The sequence below is a fragment of the Trachymyrmex cornetzi genome, unplaced genomic scaffold (assembly GCF_001594075.2).
Source record: "Trachymyrmex cornetzi isolate Tcor2-1 unplaced genomic scaffold, Tcor1.1 scaffold248, whole genome shotgun sequence".
NCBI lineage: Eukaryota > Metazoa > Arthropoda > Insecta > Hymenoptera > Formicidae > Trachymyrmex > Trachymyrmex cornetzi.
Window position 1 is genome coordinate 1,817,551 of NW_017297144.1, and position 20,688 is coordinate 1,838,238.

At 38.3% G+C, this 20,688-nt stretch overlaps 1 protein-coding gene across 1 annotated transcript in view; it reads right to left on the minus strand.

The window, feature by feature from the left end:
* Positions 1 to 12,227: 12,227 nt before the first annotated feature.
* Positions 12,228 to 20,688, minus strand: part of ich (zinc finger protein ichor) — an 18,908-nt gene continuing 10,447 nt past the window's right edge. Inside the window, exon 3 of the mRNA XM_018507781.1 lies at positions 12,228 to 14,792. Coding sequence (XP_018363283.1) covers positions 12,337 to 14,792 — 2,456 coding nt within the window. The 3' untranslated portion in view covers positions 12,228 to 12,336. The remainder of the gene's footprint in view (positions 14,793 to 20,688) is intronic.

Consider the following 20,688-nt stretch of genomic DNA (forward strand, 5'->3'; position numbering starts at 1 on the left):
GAGCGCACCTCGCGCGGGCTCCTCGTACGTGTACGTGTGTGAGTACGGAATCGTGTGTAGTGTTAACGGCCTTGCTTTATGTGGGTCATGAAACAAGGTCCCACCAGCACGGGAGAGTCACGGCGCGCGCTTAACTTATGCTAGCAAAGACGAGCCGATATACACGCACGCGACACACACGCGCGCGGCATAAACGAGTCTCGCGCGGCAACTTGCGCTAGCACATCAACGTGTGCGAAGGCTTTCTACAGCGCGAGCTGCCGCCGCTGCCGCCGCTGCCGGTGCACCTTTCCTCCGAGCGGAGTGCGGACCGAAGCCCGACACGGCGATCGATCGTAGATCTGCGTAGATCCGATCGGAGAGAAAAGGAGATAGAGGGAGATTTACGGGCGGGCTTCCTCTCTCCCTCGACGCGGAAATTCTCTCCGCGGAATTCCGCCGTAACGTAACGCCACGCTCGCCGTTCGGCAAACAGGATCTCGGACGTTATATAATGCGATTCTACATTCCGCTGATTTTTATTTCCTATTTTCGCGCGATAACGCCGTGCACTGCTCGGTCTGTGTTATTCGGTTATAATTAAATTTCCTTCGGGAATTATGCGTGCGAGTAAAATGGAGGGAGAAACCGCGATGTGTCTGGAAAGAGAGCTTTTGGAAATTTTTCTTTTTTTGCACTTTCCTTCAAGTTTCATCTAAACTTTTTGCTAATGTAATTTACGACATACGCTTGTATTTGCGCGAAAATTGCGAACGGAGTAAATCAGTTGTTTCGTCTTTAGATTTATGAGGGATTTAATTTAACATGAATTAGCGACATTATATTAATAGCTGTGTTTACAAAAAATATTTTTAACGCATTATTAATACACATATTGATGTACATGAAGAGAATTTGACGAGAGATTTAATTTGCTGAAATATCTAAAAATTTGCCTAGATTCAGATTTAAAAATAATTTTGGTGAACCATAGAAATAATTATAGGACGTTCAAATACAATCGGTATTACTTTAAAAAGTTTTGACAGTCTAACAACCAACTTTTAATGTCCTACATCCTACATAATTATTTTGATAATCTAACAAAATAATTTTTAGATCTGTATCTACACTGAAAAAAATATAACCAATTTTAATAAATATTTAGTTGAATACATGCTAACTAAATATTTATTAAACGTAAAGATATATTTATTTGATACAAGAAATGTTAATTTGATTTAACAATCATTCTTTTTACTAAACAAATATTTATTTACTGTAAGTAAATATATAATTGGCAGGATTGAACTAAATATTTATTAAAATTGACTATATTTTTTCTCAGTGTAATTAAATTTTTAGATACTTTAGCAAAATCATTTCATGTACACTGTTAAATTTTATAGAGTCAAATTAACTTAATGTGAGTCGCCACTGCTCCTACTCAATAATATCGCTATTTTTTACTAAAACAATGGTTGTATTTGACACTATACAGTATCAATTTAACATTATATAGTGTCAAATTTAATTATCATTTTAGTTAAAAATAACGATATATTTAGTAGAAGTACGATTCACTTTAAGTTAATTTGACCCTATAAAATTTAACAGCGTATAATTTATCGCTTTTAATCGATATCGTCAACCGGACGTGAATCGTGTTGCACACGCAGTTTGTACACTGCAAAATGCTTGATTTTGGGAACGAGGGATTGTCGCAACGATCATTAATGATGAGTTTCTTCGCACTCGTCTTCGAGGCCTCGATGGGGCCGGAGGAGACTCGAACGCGGCTAATGGGCCGAGCTCGCGATTCGCGACTCGCTTAACGATCAAGTTCGATTTCTCTTGGCATCACGACGACCGCCACGGTCACGCACGAGTGAAATCTTATAGGATTCTGTCAAAAATTATTTCCGTCCCGAAGACGAAAATCACGCGCGACGTGTGGGCACGTTGAATCAATTATCATAGCTAAGCGGAAACGAAACACGGACGTCACCGAACAGCTTTCTATTAATTGCCGACGACGCGGCACTCATCTGTCACAATCGATCTGAGATATTTCATTCGTATTTTCATACCCGAGAGATAGAATCAGTGACGAATAATCGAGCGAGTCATTAGAGGAAAGGAAAGACGGTTTTGAATGGTGGATACTTATTAGGCGTTTACATATCAAAGGCGTAATTCTCTAATCGCATTTCCCAGTAACAGGTAATGACGAATCGTTGTTTTTTATCATTACGCAGGGAACCGCGTGCTATCACGAGTCGCGTTATAAATCACTTCGAATCGTAATAACTCTCATAAATCATGAAATCGTCATACTGTGCGCGACAGCATCGTCCTCAGTCCTGTCACACGAAAGCCCGTCGATCGTTTATTTCTCGTGTGTTAAAAAAGTGAACGAATTAACGTAATTCTTGATCGAAATTTTTAAGAGCCCACTAATGTGCTCGTTTCCATCAGTGGAGTTTACTTTTAATTTCGACTTAACTATTTTTGTATTAATATCTTATCTTTTTATTAAGATATATTAAAAGATATACTTAGAATTTCGTTATTAAAATATTCCCGAGAAGAGAATATAAAAGAAAATGACTTTTTTATTTTGTTTCACAACAGTACGATGACACCCGGTTCTTCATTTTTTTCTAATTCTAACAATTAGAAAATGAAAAGTAAATTGAACCGAGATTATTAAATTTAATTTACATTGATAAAAATGGACATAAGCGTCTTCTCTTCTCACGCCTCTTGTAGTTTAACGTTGCTCTTGTCAAAAATTGGGGTAGTAATAAATAAATGGCAATTTGCATTTAATTAATTGTCAATGAAGAGTTTGCAGTATCACATCGATACCAATTTTTGAATCGCAAATTTGATACCATTGCACATCAATACCAATTGATACCCAAGACGACACACTTCGTTCATCGACGCGCATACCGGCTCATAAGAAACATAGTTGGAAGGGAGCACACAATGGTAATTAGGAATTCCTATTTAAATAGAGCATCAGATAAAAGCAAGAACAGCTAGCTAGATATAGCAGTTCCACGTGCGACGAATTCTTAACTGTACTTCTCTTTTTCATTTGTACAGCTCTTCTCCTTTCTCTCTTACTCTTTTCCTTTTGCTGTTGTCAAGACCGTTCGCGATCGAGTATGTTGCAGAAAAAAAAAAAAAGAAATCTTGGTATCATCAATTGAAGCGTGCCATTTATTTCGGGATGATTTAATACCGTCGACCATAAAAATCATCGACCAACGGCGTCCGACGTAACATGTATTAAATTACTGCACGATTAATAATGCACAGTTATTATTAGTCGGCAGAGTTAATAAATGTTTTTCTTAACTGTTTCTTACGACGTACAGTACGTTTTTCTGTCTTTATGTCTATTCTAACATGTCCGCGTGATCATCGTACTGTCGTAAAACAGAGTAAAAAGTTTTATTAATAACGAAACTCCAAGTATATTTTTTAATATTTCTTAAAAAATAAGGTATTAATAAAATCGAAAAATGTTTTTTCGTACTCAAAAGAAAATTCTAAATTTGAATAAATATTTATTTGAATAGCGCCAGCTATAAACATTTAGTTACAGTAAATAAATATTTACTGAACACAAAAAGAAGTGATATAGTTAAATCAAATTAATGATTCTTATACTAAATAAATATATCTTTAAATTTAGTACTTTTTTTTCAGTGCACGAAGCTCCAATAAGTAATACTTACCAACTCATACCTGCGTTCACGTTATGCAAAAATCAATACCTTCTTCAACTGACACCGAGTTCTTCATTTTCTGAATCTGTAACAGATCAGCGTATTAGCGAATCGTCAATCGAGTCTTAGATGACCGGAGGACCATGCCTATTTGCTCCTGGATGATGTTACGTCGCGTATCTTTTGACACAATCTCGCGCGAGAAGTTGCGCACCTCGTGAGGACCAAAGTGCGAGCGATACGCCAACGTCGACGATGGGAACTTTACCACGGGAATGGAGAATCGTGAAACCCATTGCTCGGGCCGAGATACGTGTGTGCATCGCTGCTCACCTGCCAACCACGTACCCACCAACGGCGTCCATTGAGAAGAGATGTAACTGTGTGAACTGTACCACTCACATGATCCGAATCGCCTTTAATTATTCGTCCATTTGCGAAATTCTCTCTCCGTACCCCGTTCCAGCTCCTCCCTCTCCTTTCCTCGTCTGCGTGCCGACGTAGTGTGCGTGCACATTCGATGGTAATGAGAGATGAGCGAAAGGGGAAGAGACACGAAGGAGACCTCGCAGTCTCCCAAATCGAAAACACGCTTTTAATAAGACGCGGTTCGCGTGATACACGTTCCTTACACGGTCAATCTTTTTTATTCATCTTTTTAAGCATATTACATTTTCGTTATCAAACTGCTTGATTTACTGAAATACTTATTAAGCGTCTAACGGAAACTGGGTTTCACACCTGTGACTCAGATCTTTTTTCTGAATTTTGAATGATCGTTTTTTCTTTGATGGAAGAAAAAGGAATAAGACGTGTAAACCTGTGTTTATTATTCATACTCCATACATAATACGTTATTATATGACGTGGATTATATTACAAATTTGTCTTTGGCATTTATCACTAGAAACTCATCCTAGAGATGGAAAATTGACGAGATAATCGTGGGTTAAAAGTGTTCCGGTTTCGCTCGGGTAGCTAAGAAATGCATGCAAATCTTTTTACGTGTATCTGGAATTAGTTCACGACGCGATGGCAGCAGGCAGAAGAAGCTGACATAAATTTACATCCGAAAGAATTGGCTTGGTGTAACATTATAATGCAATTTAACCCATAAGAAATTGTCCGATGTGATTAGAGCTGCAGTTCGTATAAATTAAACAATACATAATGTCTACGTAAATAAATATACAATCATGACGTTTTACATATATTATAAAATATTAAAAATATTATATATTATAAAATATAATTATATACATCATAAAATATAATTATATACTTATATAATTATGTAACATGTCGCATGTGCATTTAATGCATATGTCATCCTACTAAAAACATGGACAACCAATATTGATATTATTTCACACGTCGGTATTACTTTTCGACTCCGGCTTTGTAATCTTCACGTATACATAGATACGACCTTATGTCGCAAGACTTTCCTTAAACTCTCGAAAGCGTGTCGAACTTGAAACGAGCGATTCGACGTCATTTCGATTTCTCAACGGGAATCCGAAAATCTCCGTCGTTCCATCGCGATTATGACATGGTATTTTATTTGAATTAGCATTTCGTGAAAGATTGGCCATTGAGCACTTATGCGTGGATAAACGATTCCCTGCGATCGCGGCCTTCTCGCAGCGAGCCTCGGCGGATGCAGCCAAATTTGCACACATAATCGCAAGTATGTCGATTTTCATCTTGTCCTAGTTTGAGTGTAATCGCCAAGATGCGCACGTGTAACACATAAAACGGCGTGGGTTTAGTAGAGCCGTACAATTCTTAACTATATATCGAGAAAGCAGAAAATATTTGTTGTGTAATTTAAAATTTATATTTATTATGTATACGAAAATATATTAAGAAAATAATACCGAGAGAAAAACGTCGGGTAAAAAGTTTTATTGGAAAAATAGTTACCTTCATAGGATATATTAATATTTATATTAATTTAACGTAAAGTTTTTGCATCAAATATATTTATGTAATATCCTATAAGAAAAGTGTAACTTTTACACTGTCTAATTTGTGTGTCTTTATCTAATGTGTATTTAATCGCACGCCTACTCTCTCGTTATATTGAGATCACGCGTCCTACATCAAACGGAAGCTTTACTTATTTATCAAAACCGATATCATCAATGGGATGTAAAGCAAGGAAGTTACATTAAACGATACGTCGATTTCCACTTCGTTTAGAAAAACAATAATATTAAAACTTTATGCGGCTTTATTTTAAACAATATATATATTGTTCTATGAATTTTCTGTAAAAAAGGACTCGAAACCGACAAATCAGCGCGAATTTTATATACAATTGAGAAGCCAGGAAAAAGATTTTGTCGACATCAAAAATGGAAATTTACGGTACAAATTTTTTTTTCAAAAAACAATACTTATTTTGTAATTGTAAGGAATCTTAGAAATATGGCAAACGTCTATAATCTTTCACATTACCGCTAGCTATAACATTCCTTTCCATTAAGTATAATATCCTGAGCATAGGTTTGGTATTTGGGCCATTTATTATTCTTTTAACTATTATATTCTATTCCAATGACTGAATTTCTCAAATGTTTAAAAGATAGGAACTACTTCCTATTGTGAGACGAGTCGAAGGAGAGACAGAGAGAGAGAGAGAAAGAAAGAAAGAAAGAAAGAAATGTATTCGCTAACGTTTCCGCAGAAGGTCTCGCACGAATTTCGTGTCGAAGCAGGCATTTCGTGTTTCGCGCGGTACATACGCGAGTTATATACAGCTAACGACGCACGATCGGAACCGTAGGATAGACAGACCCACTCTTCAGGATCCTGAAGCGAGGCGAGTTGCAAAGTGTGCCGTGTAAGTGGAACATCGCTGCCTGGTACCGACGACGAAGTATACCAAAGTAGTATAACATGGTCCTCCTTCGTCGTTCCTCTTTGCCCTTCTCCCTCCTCCCTCCTCGTCGTTCTCTTACCACCACCTCATCATCCACCACCTCCTCTTCCTCCACCGGCCGACAACGACACTCCGGCGCTCCTCCTTCGCGTACACGGTGAAAGACTTTCTTTAAGGAGGCTCCACAATAAAAACTTACACGCCGCCTGTTGCCTACCGGCGCGGCGCCGTGCACACTCGCCACCAAGAGAGAATTGTCCATTGTCTCCTTTGACGGCCGTAATTGATGCCGGGTCCTCCACGTTGCATCCGGTTGCGTCTTTCCCGATATAATAAAAATGAAATCCTCTCTCGCGGCAGATGCAATAGACGCGCGGCCGTTGATTCGACCACGCATATATACACTCCTTTTCATCCGAAAAGTCACTCCGTCGGAAATCGCGGATGTCGACTTGACACGGCTGTCCCGGCTCGCGAGGATTCGAGGAAAGTATTACGGGTATAACGGGCACGGAGAGAAGTTTTGTGTGTATCAAAGAAACGCGACGGAAATCTCTTCCGCCGATTAATTTCGCGGCGTTATTAGGGAGGATGACTATGTAACACTTTATTATCTTATTACACGCGATATAAGGAAGAGATACTTGGCGCATTCCGTATAATTATCCGATCTGCAATCGCGACGATATTTACCCACGAATCCTTTTACAATCGTTTCTAAAGGACGCTTTATTACCGAGAGATAATTCTATATTTTGTTTGAATGTTTGTTGCACAAAAATCCTGGTCGCGAAGAATTCTTTCTTTCGTTCAAATTCAGTGATTAACGCACTGCTGAAAGTAATTAGGGGATTATTCCTTTGAAGGTCTTCGAAAATTACCATTTTATAGAGAAGCTAAGAAATTAAAGTACCTAATAAGTTTACACGAGGGCGTTCTGAATTATATGCTAAAAAGTATTCGAAATTTGAGATGTATATATACTATACGTTCGTTCGAAGAAGTGTTCCGCTAATTGTTTTCAGCAGGGGGTATCAAGTTTCATACGCCTCTCAGATATCTAGGCTACTAAACTAACAGATGGTCGCTAGGATACGGCGCGGCGTACAGCATCCCGCAAATAAATTACACAATCATTATAACTAATAAAAGGCACTAATTGAGCGTATTCAATATAGCGCACACAGTCCAACACAAAATTTATACCCTCTCTTCATCACCTTTCTCTCTTCTATCTCTCCCCGTCTGACGAGCATCGTTGAACAGCAATCCAATATCGTCACGCCACAGGATGAATCGATCTCTCAGAGCCTCACATCCGTGATGGAGAGGGAGAGGAGGTCCGATATTGAAGGTTGTGGGTACGGACCTTCGCCAGAGTGGGCCCGAAAAATTTGGGTCACTGGTCCGACCTGGGCACGTCATGGGAACCGCGAGTTTCCTCCCTCCTCTTGGTGGTTTAGCCTCCGCTCGTTTGAGTCATCGACGTGTCGGTCCATCATCTTCATTCCCGCTTCACCTCTTTGTTTACTCCTCCTTCACGCTCCTAGTCGGCAGTAATCGCTAAATAATGTGTGAAATGATACTTACGAAAGCATATCACTAATCCTGATTTTTCCTGCTGTTTTTTTTTTTTTTTTTTTTTTTTTAATAGAACGTCACGGGCAGCGCACTCTCCTCAGGATTCGCACTTATCTCCAGTAATTTATCTTTCACAGTACTGCCGCTATTATTTCATATAACGTCATCTTTTTCTAATTATTTGCATCTGTCGTACAGCTATTTAATCATCTGCTTTGCATCTTCTTCACGGCGACGTGCTCTCTCAATTATCCGTCTCACGCCATTTTTTATAGCACTCCTTATTTGTTTTGCAATTACTTGCGATGGTACGCACGGCTGTTATACTTGTTCCAAGTATCGATACTCTTGCGCCTTATATGTTCGTTACGTGAATTAATCAACGGTACAGTTAGACGCATTGTGACCATGCCTCTGTTTACGATTCGCGTGTACGATCACAAGAGCCATTCGCGTCTCATTGTCGGGCAGAAGTAAAAGATCCACGTCTCTCTCCCTCTTTCTCCTCTCGTCTCTTTCTCGGCGTCTTCGTCTTTACGTCTTCTGAACCTACGTCTCTCCTTGTTCCACACCGAAGAGACAACATCGCACAGACCGTATAACCTTCGGGACCGTAAACCCGTTATATCATTATATTCAACAATAATCCGCGGTCCATATACCGAGCGCAAACATCGGGACAAACCGCCACGCGAACTGTTCCAGATCCCTTTTCAACGTCGTCCTTTTGTTAAAGGTCGGTAATTTGGCCCTGTTGTTTGCCTCGGAGTGACACTCGTATCCAAAGCTCCGGAAGCTGACAGCCACGATGACTATCCGAAAATTAATTCCCCGAGCACCGCGATATTCTATGTAACAGCGATAACATCGACAGTGTGTGTGTGTGCGACTTGACCGAACACCGTGACGTGCAAATCTGTCCCGAATTTAATTGCAATTCGAACAATAAAATTCCGCGGAAAGAACGTATTTACGATGTCGAGGGATCAAGTATCCCACGAGAAACCGCATTGCATGCGACGGACGGCACCCGGATCTTCATGCCTCTCCTGCCTTTACTTCGCCTTTATTACGCCTTAAACGTAACGGTAAATTGAAAAAAAATCAATTGTCCATATTCCACATGCAGGCTTTACATTAAAATCCTGTTTTCGAATCTCAGAAATATGTACACATTATGTACACATGCGTTTATCATTATTCTTTCTATCGAGCTATCTTTCCGACCGGAATTTCCGTCGCCACGAACAATGTTTTTAGCTACTATTTATTCTTGCTGTGCAATATTATCAATGTTTCAATAAAACGCCGCTGCCAGGTCGATTGTTATGAAATTGCTGGTCGAGAGGCCCGAAGAATGCCTGAAAGATAGAGAGCGAAGGAATGGTCCGGGTAAGAAGGGTATCAGCACGAGAGAAAAATGACAAGATTGTATTGCGGTAACAATCATTTAATTGAACATAATCAAGTTTTCATAAATAATGCACATGTACAATGCATATGACTTTATACAAATTATGTTCCGTGATCAGCAGTAACGAGAATTCGAGGATCGAGTAGCGTGAGAATCGCATCAAGTATGCAGCAAGTGTCTGCGAGCTCGACGACTAACACCGAGATCCGTGAGTCCCTGTTATTTGCGAAATTATCCGTCGATCCATCGAAAACTCGCACCTCAAAAAAACGACGTATGTACACTCATCAGTTAAAAGGTTGCAATACTTTTTTTTCGGTGAGTTTCGGAAATCAGTCTTACTCGCAGTGCAATTGAATGTAAATGGTAAGATTGATAAATGAAAGAACCGATCGCTCGGTAAGCAGACTGGATTCCGAAGCTCGTCGGAAGAAAAGTGTTGCAACTTTTTAGCTGATGGGTGCACATCTTCGATTTAATATTACAAGAAAAAAGAGACCCGTACATAGATCCTTTTATCGCAGGACCGTGAGGGAAGTGCAGTTGAAAGGTCATTGCACGTAAGAGTCGTAATCGTAGTCGTAAGACCGTAAAAAGCGATAAATTAATTGGCTACTGATCGGAGCTAATTGTAAGCATTGCCGCGTCCTCCACGTAGGAGCAACCCGAGTGAAATGTCGTAACTTCAAAGTCGTGATCATAGGCTGTGCTCCAAAATTGACTGCCTGTACTGAAAACCTATAATGCACGTAACATAAACTATAGCATTTTCAGCGTGGCAGTAAATTTTGAATATAGCCATAGTCGCAAGTTTTCGTCTCATCGAAAGATTACGATTAACGCTTTATCCTTGTGACCAACCAACGAGAAGACAACCACGTGACTTATCGCTTGCCAATCAATTTAACGCATTTTATAGTCTTACGTTTACGATTAAAACTTTTACGTGCAATGGCCTTAAATATCTTGTCGTACAATATTTTACACACGGTGTGAGGTCGTAAGCTAAGAGAGAGAAATAAAAAGGAGATGGAGGGAAGGAAGCTTAAATAAAAACGGCTATCTTACAAGGTACGCGGAGTAAAGTATCGAGGGAAGATAAATAAAGTGGGAAGGAGGACGTTGAAGGAGCGTAAAATAAAAGCAATATAAATAAAAGAAAACTAGAAGCTATTCATTAACGCTATATTCGAGTTTAGGTACATCTTGAGCGCGAGCAACACGCGCCCGACTGCGTCTTAACACTGAATTAATCATTTCCTTCGCTTTCTTCTACCCTATAGCGCTTACCGACGTTGAATTATATCGAGAAGAGCTGTATCTCGATGTAACGCAGCGTTATATTGAATATTATAAAATAAAAGAAAACGAAGAAAATTGCTAGTCTCGTATAACATTTCTACTTGAATATTTGAGGTGACGGGATCGAGATTTTATTTTCAAAATTATCGGCGATAACCTAAGTAATATACATGGATACAATTTATTTTAAATAATAAAATTTCCAAATTCAGCTTGTTTCGCGCCAAGCTTAATATTGCAAATTTTATTAGTTAAAATACTCCTCGTAAGATACAGATGCCGCAATGAACTGAATTGATATCACTTGTTGGATTATTTATATGTACCGTCCGGCCAAGATCCAAGAAACCACTCTTTGTTCTTGCTCTTCAAACATAACGAACGTGTGATGAAAACCAGTATAATACAGTACAGCCGCTATAGTAACACAGTAATCAAATTAGTAAAATATAATTATTTTCAGATAAAAAACTAACCGTCGTCAACGATTCGCCCATGTGTTTCTAGCTCTCAAAAAAATTATCACATAACAGAAAAATAGAAAGAAAAAAAAATACTATCTAGAAATTTTTTGAATTTTTCTGTTTGTCGACATATATAAATAAATATTTATACACGTATGTATTTATACATGAAATTTTTCTCATATACATACATGTGCAGATATTTGTGGATGTATGTATAAGTAAAATTTCTTTGAAATTATTCTTATACCGCGTATGCGGAGTCTGGAGCGAAATCGCGTTTGCGAATAAGAATGACGGCACTGAGAAGTCATGCATCGACGAAATCATCAAAGATATTTCCAGATAAGTCATACTTGAAGCTGGTCAATATTAAAGACACTAATATGGCTTCAATATTGCACCTGTGCTTCAAGAATCACTTGTTCACCATTCAGGCACCAGGCTACAGTTGTCAATCGAGAATCAGATTTCGATATAAATTATTAGTAGAATTCGGCTGTATCTTTAATACGTAACATGCGAGTTAGTCCATACCTGTGAGTTCTGATACAATTTTAACGCAATGCATTACTGGACCGTGAGTTCCAAACATTGTTGAACACCCAATAAGACACAACAATAGAGAATAACGATTATCTTATTCTGTATTGTCATTTCAGATCAATATTCGTTGATATTCAGAACTTGAATGATCAAGCAGCTCGTCATTGCAATTCTATCAGACTACTATTTGAAGCTATTAAAGATACAGATTTTGCAATATTTATTTGGATTCCGATGATTAAAATTGTTCCCTCAATTACTACAATTGATACATTTCATCATTAGTACATAACGTACTTCAGTGTGTCATATGTTCAATGTGTTGAAATGTTCTTATTATGTATATTTATCTATTTTACTCAACTATTGTAGACTATCTTCTATCCTATTAAATATATCTGTATAATTGAAAAAAACAATCTAATCCCTACCAATTCTTTTGTGAATCTGCTGGTGCTTGATAAGATGTGCCTTTTGCCTGAATGCTTTGTTACATACATCGCATCTGAATGGTTTTTCACCCGTATGCGTACGCAGGTGTACCTTAATATTGCTTTTATTTAGGAAACCTCTTTGACAGATATGACACCGATGTATTGGCTTATCCTTGCCGCTCATTAAACTCGATTCCGTTCCGTATTGTACCCCCACAGCACCGGCGGTCGGACCCTTCTTTGAGGGCGAGCCCCCAGAGCCTGGCGAGGATCGCGACCTCTTTCTGGGGTGGGAGGGCGTGGCAAAAGACGAATGCAGAATATCCTCGGGACTGCAAGATGTGGATACCCGATTAGGCGGGCTAAGCGGTGGAAATGGGCTAGTTGACGAGGGAGTTTCACCACACGAAGCGTTCTGTAAATTTGTGGGATTTCCAGATTGTTGCAACCTTGCCTGGAGTAAGGGCGCGTAGTCAAGCTTAGTGGGATTTTGCGTGAGCAAACTTTGCAACGCCGAACCAGCATGTTGCTGAGTCTGCGTTGTCGGAGTCGTTGTCACATAAATTTGATGCGCGAACGTACTAGGCGAAGTTGTTTCTTGGGTCTTGGGTGAACAATCCGTAATCCAATCGGCGATGTCTATCCAATCCCTTGAAGCGTCTGTATCCTGCTCGGAACTGGGTCCATTTCCATTGCCTGGAACCGTCGTATCGGCTATCGCAGATCCGATTATCTGCGCTATATCGTCCATGTCCTCGTAAATTATTTGCTGCGTCGACTGTGGCAGTTGCTGCTGTTGTTGCTGATTGTGAGGATGGTGATGCTGCGGCTGTTGATGATTCTGCTGTTGCTGCTGCTGTTGCTGTTGCTGCTGTTGTGACTGTTTCTGACTCGCCTGCGGACATGGAGTACTAGAGGACACTACAGGCGACTCAAAAAATTCCTGATTGGAGGATGGTGTGGGGGAGGCAGACGGCACATCGATCGACGATCTTTGGCCAGACGAGGCTATTGTGTGATAGTGATGCCCAGGGATGCCATTGATTTGAAGGTGTCCCGTGTAATTGGTAAAAGGTGGAAGCGGGAGCAGCTTCACATCCGGCAATGACTGTTCGGAGACTGTCGTAGCCAGGATCGAATCCCAGTTGTCTTGAAATCCAACGGCCGTCTGTTTTGCGTCTGGGACTCCTCCCTCCAGGAACTCTGGTCCATTTGTCCATGGTAACAGCAAACTATCAATCTCAGCTGGCGAATTACCCACCACGATCCCGGAACCTTGGCTGCTATGAGGCGGCTCAACGCCAGATGAAGTCAGATGCGGCGGTGCCGCCGGTGGCCCTGACTGTGTCTCGTATTTCATCTCCGTTACGATGTCCGATGTTGGCGAAATGGTGTTTAAATAATGCGGCAGGGCCGCGTGCTTCACCAGCGATGGATCGCTGGTGCTTCTTCCCGCGCAAAAGGATTGCTGTTTAAAGTTGCTGCGATTACGGTCAGCAATGGTACCAGCTACGTTTGTATCTATCGCGGACTGTTCTTTTACCGTTGGACCCGTTTCCAAGAAGAAATTTACGTTGTTAGCCCTGTAACGTGGTACCACCGGCGATTCTTGCTGCGGCTGCTGCAACTTATGTTGTTCTTCGATCACCGCCGCCTTCAGGGAATGTTCTTTCAAGAAACGGTTTCTGTCCACGCAGGCGTTGTCACCGCTGGTACCTACGTTGGCGTTCAACAGGACTGAAAAAGGACTCCTATGCAGGGTGTTTGCCGTGACGTTGTATCTCGTGACCGGAATGAATCGGGATGACGAGGATGGTCCACCACACGACTGCTGTCGCTCTTCAGGACTCACGCCGTTAAACTCCGTCTTGTTCCTTGAAAAGTTTAAGGAACTGTACGTTAACGGTAACTGCTCATACGGCACGTTAGAGGCGGTCGACGCCGCGTTGGTAGCAGTGACGCTACGCGTATTATTCGTCGACGTGGGCGACGTCGTGAATGCCGTTGTGAACGGACTGGCGATACAAACTTTGCGCTTTTCGGGACACGCGTAGCCAGGTAGCTGTGGCAGCGCGTTGTTTGTCTGCGTCAACGACGGCGCTAATACAGTATGTTCCGGCGGAGTATTACTGAGAGATTCTGGTGACGATGGAAGATTGTGGTAGCCGGACGAATTTGGGACGTTGGTACCGTACACGTTTGTGGTGTTATTCAACGACTGGCACCCGGAATTGTACAACGAATTTTGATAACCCTGAAAGTTACCGTCGTGGTTGGATGGTTGTTGGCATGCGACTTGAGATGGAGGCCCAACCTGGTAGTCACTGTTGCTGTACTGCGATACCTGCTGGTGCTCGGAAAATTCCGGAGTCGGGGGAAACGACGGATAGAAATTCTTTTTACCGTCGAGACTGTTGCTACCACCAGCGAAGCTGTGGCACCCTGAAACACAGGAAGGATGTCGATTGGTACTAGCAGATTATAAAGGTAACTTGAATAGGAATCGGCATACTATGAAAAAACGTATTCACTGTAAAAAAAAACAAACATTTACATTACATCTTCATTTGTGATTCATATATTTAAAATGTTTAAGTATCTTCATTGTTATATATATTTATTTTCTTGAGAGAGTTCAATATTATTTTATTTTACATGCTTTATATAAACCAAGTTATATTGTATATTTTTATAAAAGAGAATATATAATAATAAATATTACACATATATATATATATATATAGTCCAAAAGACGTCTCCACATTCCCTGAAATAAAAGTACCGTGCAAGTTATTATCAACTACATTACTACTTTTACAAATAAAACTACTACTACTTTTAAAAATATATAATATAATGCTACTATAAAAATATAATAGTCACTATATATTATTACTAAACTATTTCTTTTTAATTTAAATTAAATTAAAAATTAAATTATTACTGACAAACAATGGAAGGCAACAAAAAGTACTACGTATATAAAGATATAAAGAAAATTTCATTGAGGAACGCATGCGAACATTAAAAAAGAAAAAAAGGGAGTTAAAAAGAGAGAAAAAGAATCTACGGGGAATTCCAATGTCTTCTCGAGATGGATGCTAAGGGAGAGAGAAGAAGAAGATGAATAGGAGCAAATCCGTGAGGCAAGCGAGGCATGCCGCAAAGTATGATGGTAGTGGACGTGGTGTGTAGTGGACGTTCGTACGGTGAATAGGTAGGTAGGTCTGGCCGATACGATCCGACGATCACACTCGCACTTGCTTACATGCACGCATATACACGCGACCGCACGCGGATGCATCGTGTACGCGGCCGCTTCAACACACATAAACAAGTGTCAGTGCGTATATATACACGTGACGTGTGTGTATACGCCGGGTAGGCGCAGATCCCTCTCTTCAAGAAGAAAGACTTGCTCCGGCTAACTGGGTTAGTGGCACATTAGCCAGCCACGGCCGAGTAAGTCGACCAAATTGCTGCGTTTAAAAATATATTTTTGTACGATACTATCGGCGAGATAAAGGGAAACCTGGAAGAAGGGACCCAGTGAGATATTTCATCTTGGACAATACCAAGATTAATTCATGCCATCGTTCTAATTTTTGATCTTATGCCTGAAATTTTTTAAAATTATGAACACAATATATGTTCATAATATCTCATCTATAAAATGATTAATATGAAGTAAAGGAAAAGAATAAAATAAATAATAAAATAAATAATTAAATACGCAATAATATATAAAAATGATATAAAAAATAAAAAATGAATAAATAATAAATAAAACAAACAAAATATAATATAACATAAAATAAATGATATAATGTAAAAATATATTAAAGAAATAATACACAATAAAATAATGTAAAATATATAAGTTAAAGGAATTCGAGACTGATATCGTTTAGATATTGTAAATCTATATATTGAGGTGATCAAATATTTGCAACGCAAATGCATTCAAACAATAGACACAAATAATAATATTAATTAATTATATTAATCTTAGGATTACGCATATATATATTTAAGACTGGGTAAAAATCTCAAATCCTCTCAACATTTAGAAATTTACAATTTGGGAGAGTCATTACCCAATGTAGCTTTTTCCATTTATAAAAACGTTGGTAATCCTATGATTAAATTATATATTTATTATATAATATAAATAAAATGCGTAAATTTACATAAGTTTGTTGAATTCATATTGTTGATTTGTTGAGTATATCCGATCTGCAAATTTGGGTTATATTCGTTTTGCATTACATTCTTGTCGTTAAATTCAGCGATGTTGTTTACTACTGCATTCGACCATGGTATTTTCTTGTTTGCATTATTCTTTGCTAATCTTTCAGGCGTCATTTTACTGTTCTTTCTTGTTTGGGCATTTGGTAATATACATTTAGTTTGTGTATGTTATACTGTTCCGTAATTGTACACCTTCATAATTCTTATTGATCTTCTTTACTTGGCAATATTAGAACTAAATTTTGACTTAAAGTGTATACTTTAAATCCTGTTGAATTTCCCATAGTTTTGTCGCCGACCTGTATATAACAAATTATAACATTAACAAAAATTCTGTAATTATAAGAAAATTTATTTTAATAATTACATAATTAAGTGTCATCATATTATTATGATTAGTCTAGCGATTAACCATATACCATGGAAAAATAATAAGAACATTGTAAAAATAAATTTATCAGCTTGTCTGAACAAGGATATTCAGACAAACTGATAAATGCAAATGTGCGATACATGCAATATTGGTTTACAAATACGATATATTTACAGCTGTATTAATTCCAATTTTTATACTACCCTTCAACCAAAATTAATTCTTGTACAGAAGTACAATTTATAAATCATCTGTTTATTAGTCTAAGCGGATTTAGAGATCGAAACTAATTCTGATACGTAAATACTGTGTATACTTGACAAAGTTGGGATAATTATTGTGTTTGGATAAACACAATATTTGTGTTTATCCAAATACCATTTGTTCTACAGACGAGTCTTTAATTTTGATGTTTATGAAAATATTTTGTCGCAAGAATAGAACAATATTGCGCAATATTGCTGCAACCTTGTTAAAATCTTGCACTCTGTATTTCTATAGCGTCTTAGCTTTCTATTGCATTGTAATTTTTAACATTGCAACTCTACCGCAACATAGTGCGTAAATTGCGAATTATACCTTATATGACTTGGCATATTTACATCGTCACAAAATTTATTTGTGTGATCATGTGTAGAATGAAGAAGGAATTCGAGGCATGTTGAGATAATCAAAGGCAAGAGTATGAGATATCTTTCATTTATATACACATGTTTGCAACAAGATATTGTCGCATTGTTAATCCTTAAACGCCCTTTTGATATGGTTTTTTCAATGCTTTTTTCATTACTTATAATCTTTGTATTAATAAAGATACATACATTTGTTCAATTTAACACCGTTATGTTTCTTAATGTCTGACGTTTCAAAAAAAATGTTTTTACATTATGTTCATTTCTCTGAAAATGATAAGCATGATCGAATTAGGTTGGGTACACAAGTGTATTGTTCCCGTAGTGAGGCGTTTAAAGATTATTTATGGTAGAGAGGATTTAACAAAATTACAATAATTTACAAGAAAGTTAATTAATTTAATAAGAAGCAGCAAAAGTGTGCTTAAGTCTATGTTATTATATAAATAGTAAGCTTATTAGAGTTAATTTAGTAAATTAGTTATAATTCGACAACTAACGAGTAATAATACCAATTATTAAGCGAAATAATCGTATATATATTATAATAGCGTGTCTATGTGTTATCAACTTTAAGATTGGTGCTATTCCTTATTAATTTTAATGCGTTAGTTATATTTTTACTTCTTTATATCTATTATTTAACCAGAACCATAATAATAATTAATGAATCACTCACCTGTATTAAAAAAATATGGAATATATTAAATCGAGTCACTATATCGCCAACATCGGTTCACTATTTTTTATATAAACGCATTAATTTTATATAAGAACACTTTATACAAAAACAAACTTCATTATTTCTTAAATTGATGCTGCGATGATAATAATTGCAAAATAGATTGCAAGATAGATTATATTTCCAATTAATAGTAAAAGTTAATAAAATTAAAAATAATTCAATTTTTCTAATTAAAAATAATTTATTAATGAAAAGGACTAAGATTGTCTGTCAACTTTGATTATAATCTATCTGTGAAATTTTTGTCACACTTTATCTTATCACAAATTTTTCATAAACTTATAACTCAAAATTCAAAATATATTATTTTAATGATTGGATTTAAACCGGAAAAATAGATACAAATACTCAGTATATTCGGAATACTAATGATACTCGGAAAGATCGGGGGAAATAAACATGACCAAAGATATAAAATTAAAACGCCACACGCTACGACGTAACAATGTAAACAAAGTTTCAGATACGTCCATTTCCTGACTTATTCCCCATGTAAAAGAAAAAACAAATTTATTCTTCCGGATTCTCAATGCACATTCGCTTCTGCGTAACAATTACACACTTCTGAATCCACAGAAGCGGTAGAATCCACCTGCCACTATCTTCTCCAAAAAGAATAACCCCTACTCACGCAGAAGTAAGCGCCCTTCATCGCTCGCATCCTGTTCCGCGAGAAGTTTAAATTAAGTATCCCTTTTCTCTCAGTTTCGATTGACGTATCCGCGTGGTCGTACGGTACACGTCATGAGAAACGTGCAAATCGGTCCCCACCCGTCACCCCCTCATCCAGCGTCCATCGTCATCGTCGTCGTCATCGCCATCGTCATCGTTATCCCCCTCTCGCAAAACTCCCCTCTCCTCGCGCTTTTTTTTTTGCCTCTCCTCGTTCTGTCAGACCAACTTCGAGTCCGTCCTTGTCGTCGGTAAGAGCCCGTCCTTGTCAATGGTAAACATTTCAGAATAGGTACTCCCTCCCTTCGCAATTCCCCCCTTTGGCACTTGAGAAGCGAGAGGAGACAGGGGGTCCTCTCTCGCCGTGTACCGTTATCCAGCGGCGCGGACGAGACTCTTCGCGATCGCGCGGTGGGTCCGTGCTCGAGGATCGATCGGGCCTGCTTTTTCGGTCCTACGACGATGCCTCCGTGGGCTACTTATCAATGGGATCACCGGGTATCCGTGCGATACGACAAATTCGGCCGTACCGATTTGTGCGGAGCCGGTGTTTACGACGTGCCCATGTTATGGGGAACACGTCTCTCTCTGTTTAAATTTAAAACGTCGTTAAATTTGAAACGTTAAGCCGCCACCTAAACGCAAAGAGTTCGCCCATCGAAATCCTGTTCTTCTTGTATCGCGGATTAACTTTGTTTTTCTTTCTTATTATTTTCTTCTTGTCATTTAAGCTTATTAAATAAATCCTTTTTTGTAACAAAATAAAATTATGATAATAATAATATTGTTGCGTTAATAAGTCTCTAAGAAAAGTGTTGAGACGATAGTACTTTGTAGTATCATTAACGAACAACAAATCTCTCAATATCTCGTGAGAATATACGCTGCATTTTCTTCGATATAGATCTGACATGTCTGACCTGTAATGTCCATTTTCTACTTAGCTTCTTGTAATTTGAAATAGTCTCTTATCTATACGAGTGTATTATATCTTGCAGCTTCGTTCTCTTCTATCTTAGATCGTAAAAGTCAAAATCTTTGCAACTTTCAATCAACATTTAATCGACAAATGCAATCTAATTTGGCATACGAAAAATCTTTCATCTATATTGATTTTTATTCTATAATATACAGTGTCAAATTATATCGCAATTATTGTTTATTTTATTAAAAAAATTTTTTTATGTTAAATAAATTCCTCAGAGGAATTTTATATTTAAAAATAAATCAATAAGCATAGAAAGATGAAAAATTAAATGCATTATTATTATCTTAATATTTCCCATATAACAGCAAATATATTTTAGGAACGAATGCATATTATTATAAATTTTATATTAAATTTAAAACAATTTTTCCCTTATCTTATTTTTATAATCTCTACAAATGTTTTGAATAAACTCTCAAACTTCTCCTCTTGTTTGAGGAATTCCTGATTTCTTCCAGGAAGTTTCCACCAGTTCCACCGCAGGAGGCAATCCCGGAATGAAATGTCGATCCATCGGTGCGTAGTCACGTGCTCCGTGCATGTGCACACGCATTTCGTTCGCGTGTGCGTGTCGTAATGGTGCATGTTCGCAAGGGGGCACCCGTATTTCATTCGTTCGTTCATTCGTCCTCGCATCGGGGCCCGTCGGGGTCGGTCGGAGTCGGGGGAGGGGGAGT